The following is a 12,089-nucleotide window of genomic DNA, read 5'->3' as shown; positions in this document are numbered from 1 at the left end:
ACAAGTCATAATAAAACAGCAGATGCAAGAAATAAGGTTGATAAACAGATTAACAGGGTGTGCGCAGGCAGTGCACAAGGTGGAGGATTTCAGAGCTCACAGATGATTGCTGAATGAGGTCTTTATGTAGCTGTGTTTTCAGATAGAATATTCTCCCTTTTGTTCAACTCTTGTGTAACTCTTACTATGCCATCTAAATTTTTAATACACTTGTAAAAAAATCCTCACTTACAAGAAATCTTCACTAGCGAACACAGCTTAACCTTAAAGGTGGAGCCCCTTTACGGAGAGGAATTTGTTCATCTGTCAAAAACACCATCTGCTGATTCGATTCTTGAAGTTCTGGGTCGTCTCCTGAACATGATCCTGCCACAAGGAAGGGGACTGCCTCACCTTGAGCTGTAGATCTTCTCGGTAGACATGAAAGGTTTCACCCTGGATATATGAAGGGCAGTCATTTCTTCCCTGAACCTGGTAAAACCTATGACATGGAAGAAAAAACAAAACAAAACACATTGCCCACACTAAAAACGGTGGGACCGCACAGCAAATCTGGGGAGAGGTGTTCTTTCAACCAAGATATACAAGTACAAGTCCCTGATGTCCAAGGGCACCATGGACTCACCTTGCTCCTTGCTGTAGATTACAGTCCTCAAGGACAACATCCTGAACGTATCCCTAGTTAGCCAACTTTGGATGGACAACAGGTCTAAATTGATAAGAGATTAGACGAAAAATCCAATATCTCTTACTTTTATGGGACTGGCACCATTACTCTTGTTCCTTACAACCAGGCATCTTTGGAACAAACCAGGAAGTAAAGCAAACAGCCTCCATCACTGTAGATCTCAAATGGGTAATCTGTTTGTCATGCTGTCAGCAGGCTTGGGAATTGGACGCTTAGCTGCCTAAGCCCATATATCTCTGATGACCTTCACAAGGAGCAGAGGTTATTCTCTGGATGTTTGACTCATCGCTCTAGGCTTAATGCAAGAACAGTGAGAAAGTTACTCTCTCCACCTGTAGCCATGGAAATAATTTTGCCAGGTCAGGACCAAACAAATATCTCTCCAGGGAAGGGGAAATACTCCACAATCCCTTATGGACTCTACATCTGCCTCCCAAGCAAGATGACATGACATGCAAAGACTGTTGGGGCCCTATCCAAACCCCAAAGAGCCCAGATATTCAGAAGACTCCCTCATATGCTCCAAATGAGCAAATCCACTTGGGGTATGACAGATGTCAGACCTTCCGCCAATAGCACCAACCACCTCTCCACTGGCTAACTAACTCAATCTAAAAAGGTTCTAAGGGAGGTCCTTTCTGCCATGTAAATGACTAAAGGGTAGCCTCTAGTTTTCTATCCATGCTATTCAATAAAGGTAGCAAATCAAAATCAAGGTGATCTTGGGGAAGAAGCTATGGGTGCAAATATCTAAGTCGGAGCTTACCATCCCTTTGTAAGGGAGAGAATAAAAAGGGTATTGAACCCTGGGGGAGATCTGAACTTACAATCAAACCAAACCACGCCTCAAATAAAATGTCTTTCGAGGTGATGAGGGAAGGAAAGTATGTTTCTATGATCTCCCAACAGCACAGACAGGAATCCTTGATTCCCTACTGTCTAATATATCTAGTGTCTGCCTGGTGGCTTACACCAAGTTTTTCTATACCCAGCTTCCTTTTGGAATCCTCATCAGCACATGAAAAAACTCCAGGGTACGAACCTTCAGACACTTCACTTTCCTCTTGGGACAACTCCTTAGTCTTAAACCTCCGAAGACTGAAGAGAAGAGGAGGCTTGGTACGTGACATAAAAGGTATACTCCTGACTGGCTACTAAACGATCCTTTAAAGCATTTTTCTCATTTAAACCATTTCCCACATTTAGAACAAAAGTATGGTTTCCCTCCAGTGTGACTTCTCTGATACATTAGAAAGTGCTTTACTAGTAAACCATTTCCCACATTTTGATGCACAACAAAGCCTGAATTCCTTCGTAAACATTTCCCCAACTCAGAACATAAATAAAGGTATACTCGTGTGAGTTTATTAATGTGGAACAAAGTTTAATTTCTTGTTAAAATTTTCCCCGCACTCAGAGCAAATGTATGACCTCTCCTTTGTGACTTATCTGATGTTTAAGTAAGGATTCTTTATTTGTAAAACCTTTCCCACATTTAGAGCAAGAATAAGGTTTCTCTCGTGTGTGAACTCTCTGATGCACATAAAGGTTATGTTTCTGACACGGCTCTGAGGTTTTTTGCAGATCCCCTGCCTCACTATCGAGGATGGTGGAGGCAGAATACAATGATATTCACAGGATACGTTCACGGCTTACAAGCATCAATAATAACACGGGAGAAAGTAGTAGTTCTGCAACCTAGTGTATTGTATGTTGGTACAACAGGAATAGATAGAGATATATATATATATATATATATATATATATATATATATATATATATATATATATATATATAGCCAGAAATGAATACACGGCAATTCGTAGTAATGCAGACACAATTCACATATGCTACTTCATAGTCGGTAACCCTTGGCAACAGCATGAGATGAGATGATATACAGTTCAACGCAGTGATGATAAACAAGAACACTAGGATCCAATAGAGAACCACACAGCAGATGAATGTGAGTCACTGGTACAGCTCACAGTCCAAACAGAGTAGTATATAGAACTTAGCTGATCCGAGAGTAGAGATGACTCAACATAGCAGGTGGTACTGGAATCGCTGATTCTTATTAAGTAGAGCAGTAAGCGTTAAACATCACCCAAGGACTTGGATGAACACTGACACATGCAGTAGAATGTTGCCTAGAAGTAGCAGAGACGTGAGTAGTATCTGAATCATGCGTGGAACTACAGGTAGCAGGATTCGTTGTAACTGCAATGGTAAGTTCGCTGTAGTATGGAGCAACTGAACAGAGACGCGCAACTTGAGCCCAAGTACTAGCCACCGGCACAACAAGTAGTTCACAATAACAGTTCAGTAACCAGGTAACAGCAGAGTAAGGATAACCCGTGTCAGACGTGGAACTACAGGTGACAGGTAACTTGATAGTAGCTCTAACAGTGAGATGCAGCGATCTTAGCCAGCCAGCAGTAAAGTTGAACCAATAGATAAAGCACAGGTTTAGCAACAACTCACGATACTCGTTCAGCGTGCAGATGAATAGCGGAGAGAAGTTCCAACTTGCAGGTGAACAGCGGTGAGGAGTTTGCAGCTTGTAGATCAACAGCGGTAAGAAGTTACAACTTGCAGGTGAACAGCAGTGAGGAGTTTGCAGCTTGCAGGTGAACAGCAGTGAGGAGTTTGCAGCTTGCAGGTGAACAGCAGTGAGGAGTTTGCAGCTTGCAGGTGAACAGCAGTGAGAAGTTTGCAGCTTGCAGGTGAACAGCAGTGAGAAGTTTGCAGCTTGCAGGTGAACAGCAGTGAGAAGGTTACAGCTTGCAGGTGAACAGCAGTGAGGAGTTTGCAGCTTGCAGGTGAACAGCAGTGAGAAGTTTGCAGCTTGCAGGTGAACAGCAGTGAGAAGTTTGCAGCTTGTAAGTGAACAGCAGTGAGGAGTTTGCAGCTTGCAGGTGAACAGCAGTGAGAAGGTTACAGCTTGCAGGTGAACAGCAGTGAGAAGTTTGCAGCTTGCAGGTGAACAGCAGTGAGAAGTTTGCAGCTTGCAGGTGAACACACGGAAGGAGAGGTATACAGCCAGATCCAAATGCAATCAGAGTAACACGAAGAACAGGCAATGAGCCCATAACTTTGGGAGGTTAATATAGTGCTTCAGGACCAATGAGGTTCAGGGGTAGGTCCAGATCACAGTAGCTAGGAACACCTGTGAAAGTAATGTCTCTGAAGCAGAAGCAAGCAGAATCATGGTTCTTAAAGGGAAAGTCACAGCGCCGGCACCTGACTATGGGACCGGCGTGTGACCGTTTCTTGAGAAAAACTTTCCCACATTCAGAGCAAGAATAAGGTTTCTCTCCTTTATGAATTCTCTGATGCATATAAAGTTGTTGTTTCTAGCTAAAAGCTTTCCCACATTCAGAGCAAGAATATGACCTCTCTCCTGTATGAATTCTCTGATGTTTAATAAGCTGTAATTTACTGTTAAAACATTTCCCACATTCAGATCAAGAATATGTTTTTTCTCCTGTATGAATTTTCTGATGTACAAGAAGATCTGATTTAGAGGAAAAACATTTACCACATTCAGAGCAAGAATATGGTCCTTCTCCTGTGTGAATTTTCTGATGTTTATTACAATTTGATTTCCTATTAAATGACTTCCCACATTCAGAGCAAGAATATGGTTTTTCTCCCTTGTGAATTTTCTGATGTTGCATAAGAACTGATTTGGTGGAAAAACATTTACCACACTCAGAGCAAAAATAAGGTTTCTCTCCTGTATGAAATCTCTGATGTACAACAAGATCTGATTTAGAGGAAAAACATTTACCACATTCAGAGCAAGAATATGGTCCTTCTCCTGTGTGAATTTTCTGATGTTTATTACAATTTGATTTCCTATTAAATGACTTCCCACATTCAGTGCAAGAATATGGTTTTTCTCCCTTGTGAATTTTCTGATGTTGCATAAGAACCGATTTGGTGGAAAAACATTTACCACACTCAGAGCAAGAGTTCGGCTTACTTGCTGTGTGATCTCTCTGATGGCTAAGAAGCTTCCAATTAGTTGTAAAGCATTTTTCACATACAGAACAAGAATATGGTCTTTCTCCTGTGTGAAGTCTCTGATGTACATAAAGGTTTCGTTTCTGCAAGAAACTTTTCCCACACTCAGAACAAGAAAATGGTTTCTCGCCTGTGTGAATTTTCTGATGTTTAACAAGGTATGATTTCTGAGGAAAACATTTACCACAATCAGAGCAAGAATATTGTTTATCTCCTGTGTGAATTTTCTGATGTACAAGAAAGTTTCTTTTCGTAGTAAAACACTTCCCACATTCAGAACAAGACAAAGATTTGTCTTCAGTGTGATCATTCACATTTTTGCTCTGGTAACTAACATGGCTGAAGCTATTATTACATGTTTTTTCTTCACTGAAAGAAGATTCTGATTCCACTTCAGTAAGGGTAGATGTATATTGTACATGATCTGTGGGTGTATAAATGTTGGTGTCTGTCATGTTTCCTCCCTCACATGATACAGACTCCTCCTTAATATGATTAGCTGTATATTGTGTATGCTCTGTTGGTGCATGAACATCAGCGTTGGTGAGATTTCCTCCTTCACACGAGACCGAATCCTCCTTTATAAGAGCAGATGGATCTTTATGTAGTTCTGTTGGGAAAAATGAACGGTGGTTAGCTTTATGAAGTGTTATTTTACCCTCACTATTAATTATGAGAAACAAGAGTATAAATCCCACTGTCTATTTCTGATGTATGATCAGGGATTGTGGTTTTCAGCCATGGCCCCCACACCACAGCATCCAGGGACCTTCCAAACTCTACAGAATTACTCATTAGCAAGGTCCCCCATCATCACCTCGTCCTCCCCTCTACCGCTCTTACACAGAAACCATTATAGCACATCCACATAGTGTTTCATCATTATCAACACTACTCATGATAGTATCAAGAGGGATCTCAGAGACTTCAGACAATAGGAGAGGGCCACCCTTAGGCTCTGATGCCGCTGCAATTAGCAGTGATGATGAAAGACTAAGCAGATGTGCTGCTGCTATAAATGGTGTAAGTGTAGCATAACAGGGGGTTTGGAACAGTGAGGAAAGAGTGTGAGTCCCTGGCCAGTAATGTTGGCCACCAGACACCAAGCTTATTAATACAAATGTTCCACTGTCTCAAACAATGGTGGCATGATGAAAATAACATTTCATTGATAACAAAACAAAAATAAACCCATGGTGATGTAAGAAAAAATATAAAAATAAATGCAACCATTGTATTTCCCCAACTTATGTCTATATTCCCTTTACAACCACCAGCGACTCTCAGAGCACATTCTGTGGTTAACAATACTATAAAGCCGCACACAAATGCAATGCACTTTTATGCTTTCACCATATTGTCATTATTACATACTCTGCTATACAATCTAGTCACTCACTTTTGTTACAAAAATACCCCCCACACATATTTCTGCATTTCATTACAATCCATTTGTCAACATCCTTTATCATCACTGCATCACATATGATCTATCCTATTTCTCCCTTTTATTTTTGCATTCGTTCACCACAACTATCTCCCCAAGACTTATTGTAGGAACAGTTTCTGCCATGGTGCTCTGGACATTTAATGACATCCAGAGAGGAGGAATAGAAACAAAGCCCTTAACCTACCACACAAAGCCTTCACCAGGCACTACACCACTATATACACTCCGATGACGTTAGGATTTCTACAGAATTTCACGAAAAAGTAATGAACAATGAGCTATGTTGTGTAAAGATTTGTATTGAAAATATTGTCCAATGGGAATTAGGAAAGGATAAAAATTTAAGCCTAAATAACACACTGTAAGCCAATTAAAAGTAACCATGTATAGAATTCTTTATCCTTCGGGCTCCTCCCCTTGTCTAAATAACATATATTGTACTGCCCATCACATTTCATTGGCAACTCAAAACCAGTGATACTAAACGTGAAATTAATAAAAAATCCAATAAGGTAGAATTTACCAGTTGCATACATTTATTGTGTCGATTTATGCAAGAACAGGGTTAGAATGATTATAATTGTCAAATAAAATGCCATGACAAGACATGATCTTTAAGAAAATACATATGTCTGACAATGAGCAGATATGACAGTATGGGCATGTGCTGTAATGAATTGTAGTTTTGAAAAAATCTTGTACATTTTCCTAAAAGTTAATAAACTCTGACTAGGGCTTTGAAACCCTAAACAACAATGTCTAGCTACCAAGGAGAAAGGGTGCCCCCAAATGAGGTAGTCACCCCTCAAACACCATATGAGTGACTGGTGCACCGCTGGAAACAGACTGGGCAGATTATGTAAAATTATTTTCATAAACTCAATCTGGAACTCCATTAACTGGAACCCCGCCAAGGGCATCAATTCGAAAAGGAAGAGAACATCTGTGCATAGGACTTTCATACAGCAGTCTAAGATCTGATGGGATCCTCGTGAACCTCTGAAAGGAGAGCAAAATGTCCTCTTTTGGAGGATAAACTCTAAAAATGGTGGGGTCATATAGTGAATATGGAGAGTCCCAGATTGGAAAAAGCAAGTATACAGCTCTGATATTCCTGGAGACCATGGACTCAACTTGCACCCTGCTGAATAGGAGTGCTCTAATACAGACTGATGGCTCCTGACTCCCCCACTGGGCAGTTTGTATTCCTCATTAGTTTGTACTGACAGAGGAGGGTGTAGAACAAGAGATTGTTGTAGTGACTGAACATGGAAGATATAGGAGATTTCTGTATTTAGGGCTCATTACTCACCCGTGCTGATATCTGTAGGGATTTCCTCCTCCTTACACTGCTGATCACCCCTCACATACGTCTCTTCTTCCTTTATATCTTCTACTTTAATATCTGTCAGCTCTTTACCCTAAATAACCCAAAAAACATTGAAATAACAGGTTAATAATGTCAGATTTAATGAGCTGAGATTAACCCCTTTATGCAGCTTTGCTATATGTCAGATATATGAAAGTTCATTCTGTAATGACTTTGGTTATCCTAGTGAAGGAGACTTATTTCTATCATAGAATTTTTTTAAAAATAAATTATATATATATATATATATATATATATATATATATATATATATATATATATATAGAGAGAGAAAAACTTTACCACACCCATTACGTTTTAACGGACGGATATTAGATATAAGCATTCAGTAATTATGCCTGCACCATCTATACATATGATGAAAAATGGGGTTGGGATGAAAGGGATTTGGCTCCTGGAAAGAGACATTTACTGGATTTAGGCAGTAAAGTCCATGGTGCCCAATGGCAACATAGGCAAAATATAATTTTTTGGGCTCACTTAGTCATCATGGAATTATAAATTGGACTCCTTACCAGGCATAACTAATGGGTTAACTACCTACTCTGAGCATAGAGTGAGTGGGGATTGTATCCTGTTTAAGAGATTTTATGTGTTCACCCCACCTTTCTGTTCATTATCTGGAGGTCCTCTCTATATATTGTTATTTGCATGTGCACCAAATATACACAGTTCTCTGAGTTACATGTGATGAATTCATTCATTTTATAAGTGTTACTTGTCGTGGATGATCTAATCTCATAGATATTATATTTACAGGTTTTACACATAACTAGTTCCCCTAATGTACATTTCAATAGACTTCTCTTACAAAATGTTTTTATAGTTGCTTTTCTACATACAAATGTTGGTACAAGCAATGTTATGCAGAGTTAATAACCAATGATGATTCTGTCTATTCCGTCCTGAATTGGGAATTGTATTGAGTAATAAATTGAATACTGTCCATGCCTGTTTAATTAATAATTAGTGCAGTCTCCACCAAAATGGTGGTTCTGTAATATCATCTGCAATTGGAGCCTTAGAGACTGTGGCTTTAATCCATCTCACCACTGTTTGTTTTGCTCCCGGGCCATTCTCTCTTCTGCGCATCATAAAGAACAAGAGGGCTACCTGTTCTATGCAAGAATGACGATCTGTCTATATAAATCTTCAATATTCTAACCACATCCAGCAAGTGGAGAGAGTATTATTATTATTAGCCTTTATTTATAGGGTGTCACAAAATTTCAAACAGGATTTCAATCACTCCAAACATAGCATGCACAGTGACGTTGGAGCAGGAGAACAGGTAGAGAGACAGGAGGGAAGAGGGCCCTGATCGTAAGAGCTTACATCCTAAAAGGGAGAGCAAACAGACAGGAGGCACAAAGGGAGTCAGACGCCAGATTTTTCAGAGGCAGCCTACTCTGTATCACCGGCTTCACTAAGAGGCATATCGCTGACAACCTAAGGAATGTCATTGCAACATGGCTTATCCCGCTTGGACTCTTCTCGGGATATGCAATTTCTGATAATGCCACCAATATTGTGATATTCACATTCACATTCCCTATTTTGCTCACACAATAAACTTGGTGATACAGAGCTTTTTGAAAAATGACAGCAGAGCATCTGTGGCCCGAAAAATTTTGGGACATTTTCGGCATTCTGCAACAGCATGTAGGAGATTGCAGCAGCTGCAAGAACAATTTATTTTGCCCTGCCACAAACTGAAGCAAGAGGTGGTGACAAGGAGGAATTCCACCCTTTACATTCTTCTGAGGAACAGCGAAAAGCTATCCACGCTTACTCAACAAGCCATGACATTGGGAAAAGGTGGGGGAATGTATTTTAGTTCAGCGCAGTGGTAAATACTTTCCGTGTTGTGCAAGGTGCTAAAACTTTTCGAAGTCGTCACCTGTGAAATTAGTTCAGACACCGCTAGCTTCAGCCAAGTGATTCCCTTAATTAAACTTTTGGAAAAGCAGCTTGAGTAATTGAAGGAGGAGATGAAACAAAGCAATTATGACAAGTATGTCAGACTTGTAGATCAAGTACTTTATTCGCTTTGCCAGGATCCAAGAGTTATTGAAATCGGATCACTACATTTTGGCGACTGTGCTTGATCCTAGGTTTAAGAGCTATGTCTTTTCTTTCTTTCCAACTGACTCTGATCTCAAGAGATGCAATGAGCTCATGGTGAGCAAGTTGACAGCTCAAGTGGTACATGACACAACAACATCTCCTCCTTTAGTTTCTCAGGCAACTGCTGCTAGGAAAAAAACTTAGCTTTTCCAAGAGACACGGGGATGATGTAGATGAGTCAGCACAACATTTTGACATCTGGTCTGGTCTAAAAGAATTGACCAAAAATCGTGACACCTCTGCCGTAACTCTACCTGATCCTATTAACAACATCCAAAGAATGGTGGAGGATTATTTTAATGACAGCATACAAATAGACACGTCAGACAGTCCCTTTACATACTAGGAGGAAAAAAAAAGAGACCCATCTACAAACTCGCTTGCAATACCTAAGCTTCACCCTTATCAGCGATAGGCATAGGAGGATACTTCCTGCAAATGTGGAAAAGATGATGTGCATCAAAATTGACTACCAGTTCCACGAGTAAGTCCTTTACCGCCATTACATCAAAGCAAAGAGACTTCTGTAATGGTGGATTCCAGCCGGGATGAATTAATATTATGTGAGGATGATGTACACGCTGATGAGGGTAAGGATGAGGCTGAGGATAATGATAACAATATCTCGCCACTGTAGAGTTCATTGACAGCACTGTTAGCTTGCCTGCCTTAAACCCATCGGTAGCTTGTTTTTTGGGGGCCCAAACAAACCAAGCACTTCAGACACAAAAGTGGCAGTCCTTGCTGCTGAAGTGTTTGGTTTGTTAAACTGTACATGTCCTTTTTAACATATCTCCAAGGACAATTCCATCTTGCACTGATTAATATTTAAGCCATGGTCTATCAGCTTGTGTAAGTCAACAATTCAAATGTCAACAGTATTATTAGGTCACCAATTCACATGTGGACAAGTCTCACCTAAGTTTGTTAAACTGCGGAATGGAAGGGAAACGGTCTGCTTCTTTTTCCTTTTAAATAAGAAAACTTCCAGAACCTTTGTGTCCTTAACATTGAGGGTTTGTCAGAGCACTAACACCAGTTCCTCAATCCCTCGTCTAATGGAGACATCATCCCTCTTATCCTGTCAGGTCCTCATATTGTGAGTGTACCGGTCTTTCTCCTGAGAGGAGAGTTCAGATTCGGAATCTCCTAGGAAATAAACTGAGCGTGTCCCTGACGCTTACGAGATTTGTTGGCTGTTGACAAAGTCTCCAACAACCTCTCCAGTGAGGAAGACACAGGTGCCAAACCCTGCACAGACTTGTCAAGGTTATGGAACCAGAGAGACTTCTGGACTGGTACCCACTGAGGCATGGCTTCCTGAGAAAGGGGGTTCACTGCTGGAGATCCCAAGGGAAAATCTGGAGAGCTGTCGCCACATGCCTTCTCAGTTTCATTATAAATTTAGCTAGCAACTTAGTCTAGGCCACATCCACCCCTGACAAGTGCTGACCTTGGTACACAGTCTTACAAATCACACATGGCCATCTGATCCATGATGTCCACGTGGCAGGTAGAACATATGAAGTATATAACCAATTTGCCCCCAGCAGCCTTGAATCTGGAAGTCATACCTTTTCTGATGTGAGACAGAGAAAGATTTGGAGCTGGACCCCCCCACTGTGTAACTAAACAGGAGGAAGAGAGGGCACAGCGACAGGACAGACTGGAGATACACACATATATATATATATATATATATATATATATATATATATATATTATATCAGAAAAGAGAGTGCACACATAGCTCACCCTATCTCTAACAAAAGGCTGCCTAATATAGCAAATACTCCACTGTTAAACAATTCCCAAGTTCAGAGTTGGTAGCTAGGTGTAAGTAGGGGAGGTAGATATCTTTCACAGTAGAAGTGATCAGCAGACTGATTACTGGCGGGCTTTCCTCAGCAAAAGACCACCAAAGGAGGAATTGTTACACTGGTGAAAAGCACCTTCCCCTATAGGACAGTTCCTACTTCCATGTATGTTCCAGGTGTAGGGCATACCCGATGGTGGGCCCCAACTGACCTCTATACCCAGCCACCGGAGGTCCTGCTCTTCCTTTCCAATACAGGACCAGACAGCCAGGGTGGACCACAGCCAGTCTGACATCTGAAGGGACAGGGGATATCCTGTAGGTGCCACCACTCCAGCAGTGTAGTCCCTTTAGCCAGCAATATGCTCGTTGCCATGCTCACTACACTCTCTGGTGACCAATTCAATCCCCAGGGGAGCCATAAGAATAAGAGGTGGGAACGGCAGAGAAGCGCTGAACTAGCGGTTATGCCCACCTCTCAAGCAGTGAGCTCATAGACAACACTATAGTCTCTGCCCAAGCAGCCTGCTTAGGAATAAAGTAAATAAAAAAAAACATGGTGAAGCAGTGTACTAAAAATAGGATGAA

The 12,089-nt window shown here is 40.9% G+C and overlaps 3 protein-coding genes across 7 annotated transcripts in view; 2 read left to right on the top strand and 1 right to left on the bottom strand.

The window, feature by feature from the left end:
- LOC142159778 (uncharacterized) overlaps nt 1–12,089 on the top strand; it is a 627,000-nt gene that overhangs the window by 180,954 nt on the left and 433,957 nt on the right. The window lies entirely within an intron of this gene.
- The window catches only part of LOC142159899 (uncharacterized), a 335,145-nt gene that overhangs the window by 163,149 nt on the left and 159,907 nt on the right, over nt 1–12,089 (top strand). The gene's annotated exons all lie outside the window — the stretch shown is intronic.
- LOC142160624 (uncharacterized) overlaps nt 3,744–12,089 on the bottom strand; it is a 102,080-nt gene continuing 93,734 nt past the window's right edge. Inside the window, 2 exon segments of the mRNA XM_075215486.1 lie at nt 3,744–5,328; nt 7,481–7,589. Coding sequence (XP_075071587.1) covers nt 4,046–5,328; nt 7,481–7,589 — 1,392 coding nt within the window. The 3' untranslated portion in view covers nt 3,744–4,045.

The sequence above is a fragment of the Mixophyes fleayi genome, chromosome 6 (assembly GCF_038048845.1).
Source record: "Mixophyes fleayi isolate aMixFle1 chromosome 6, aMixFle1.hap1, whole genome shotgun sequence".
NCBI lineage: Eukaryota > Metazoa > Chordata > Amphibia > Anura > Limnodynastidae > Mixophyes > Mixophyes fleayi.
This window is presented reverse-complemented; position numbering and strand designations above follow the sequence as displayed.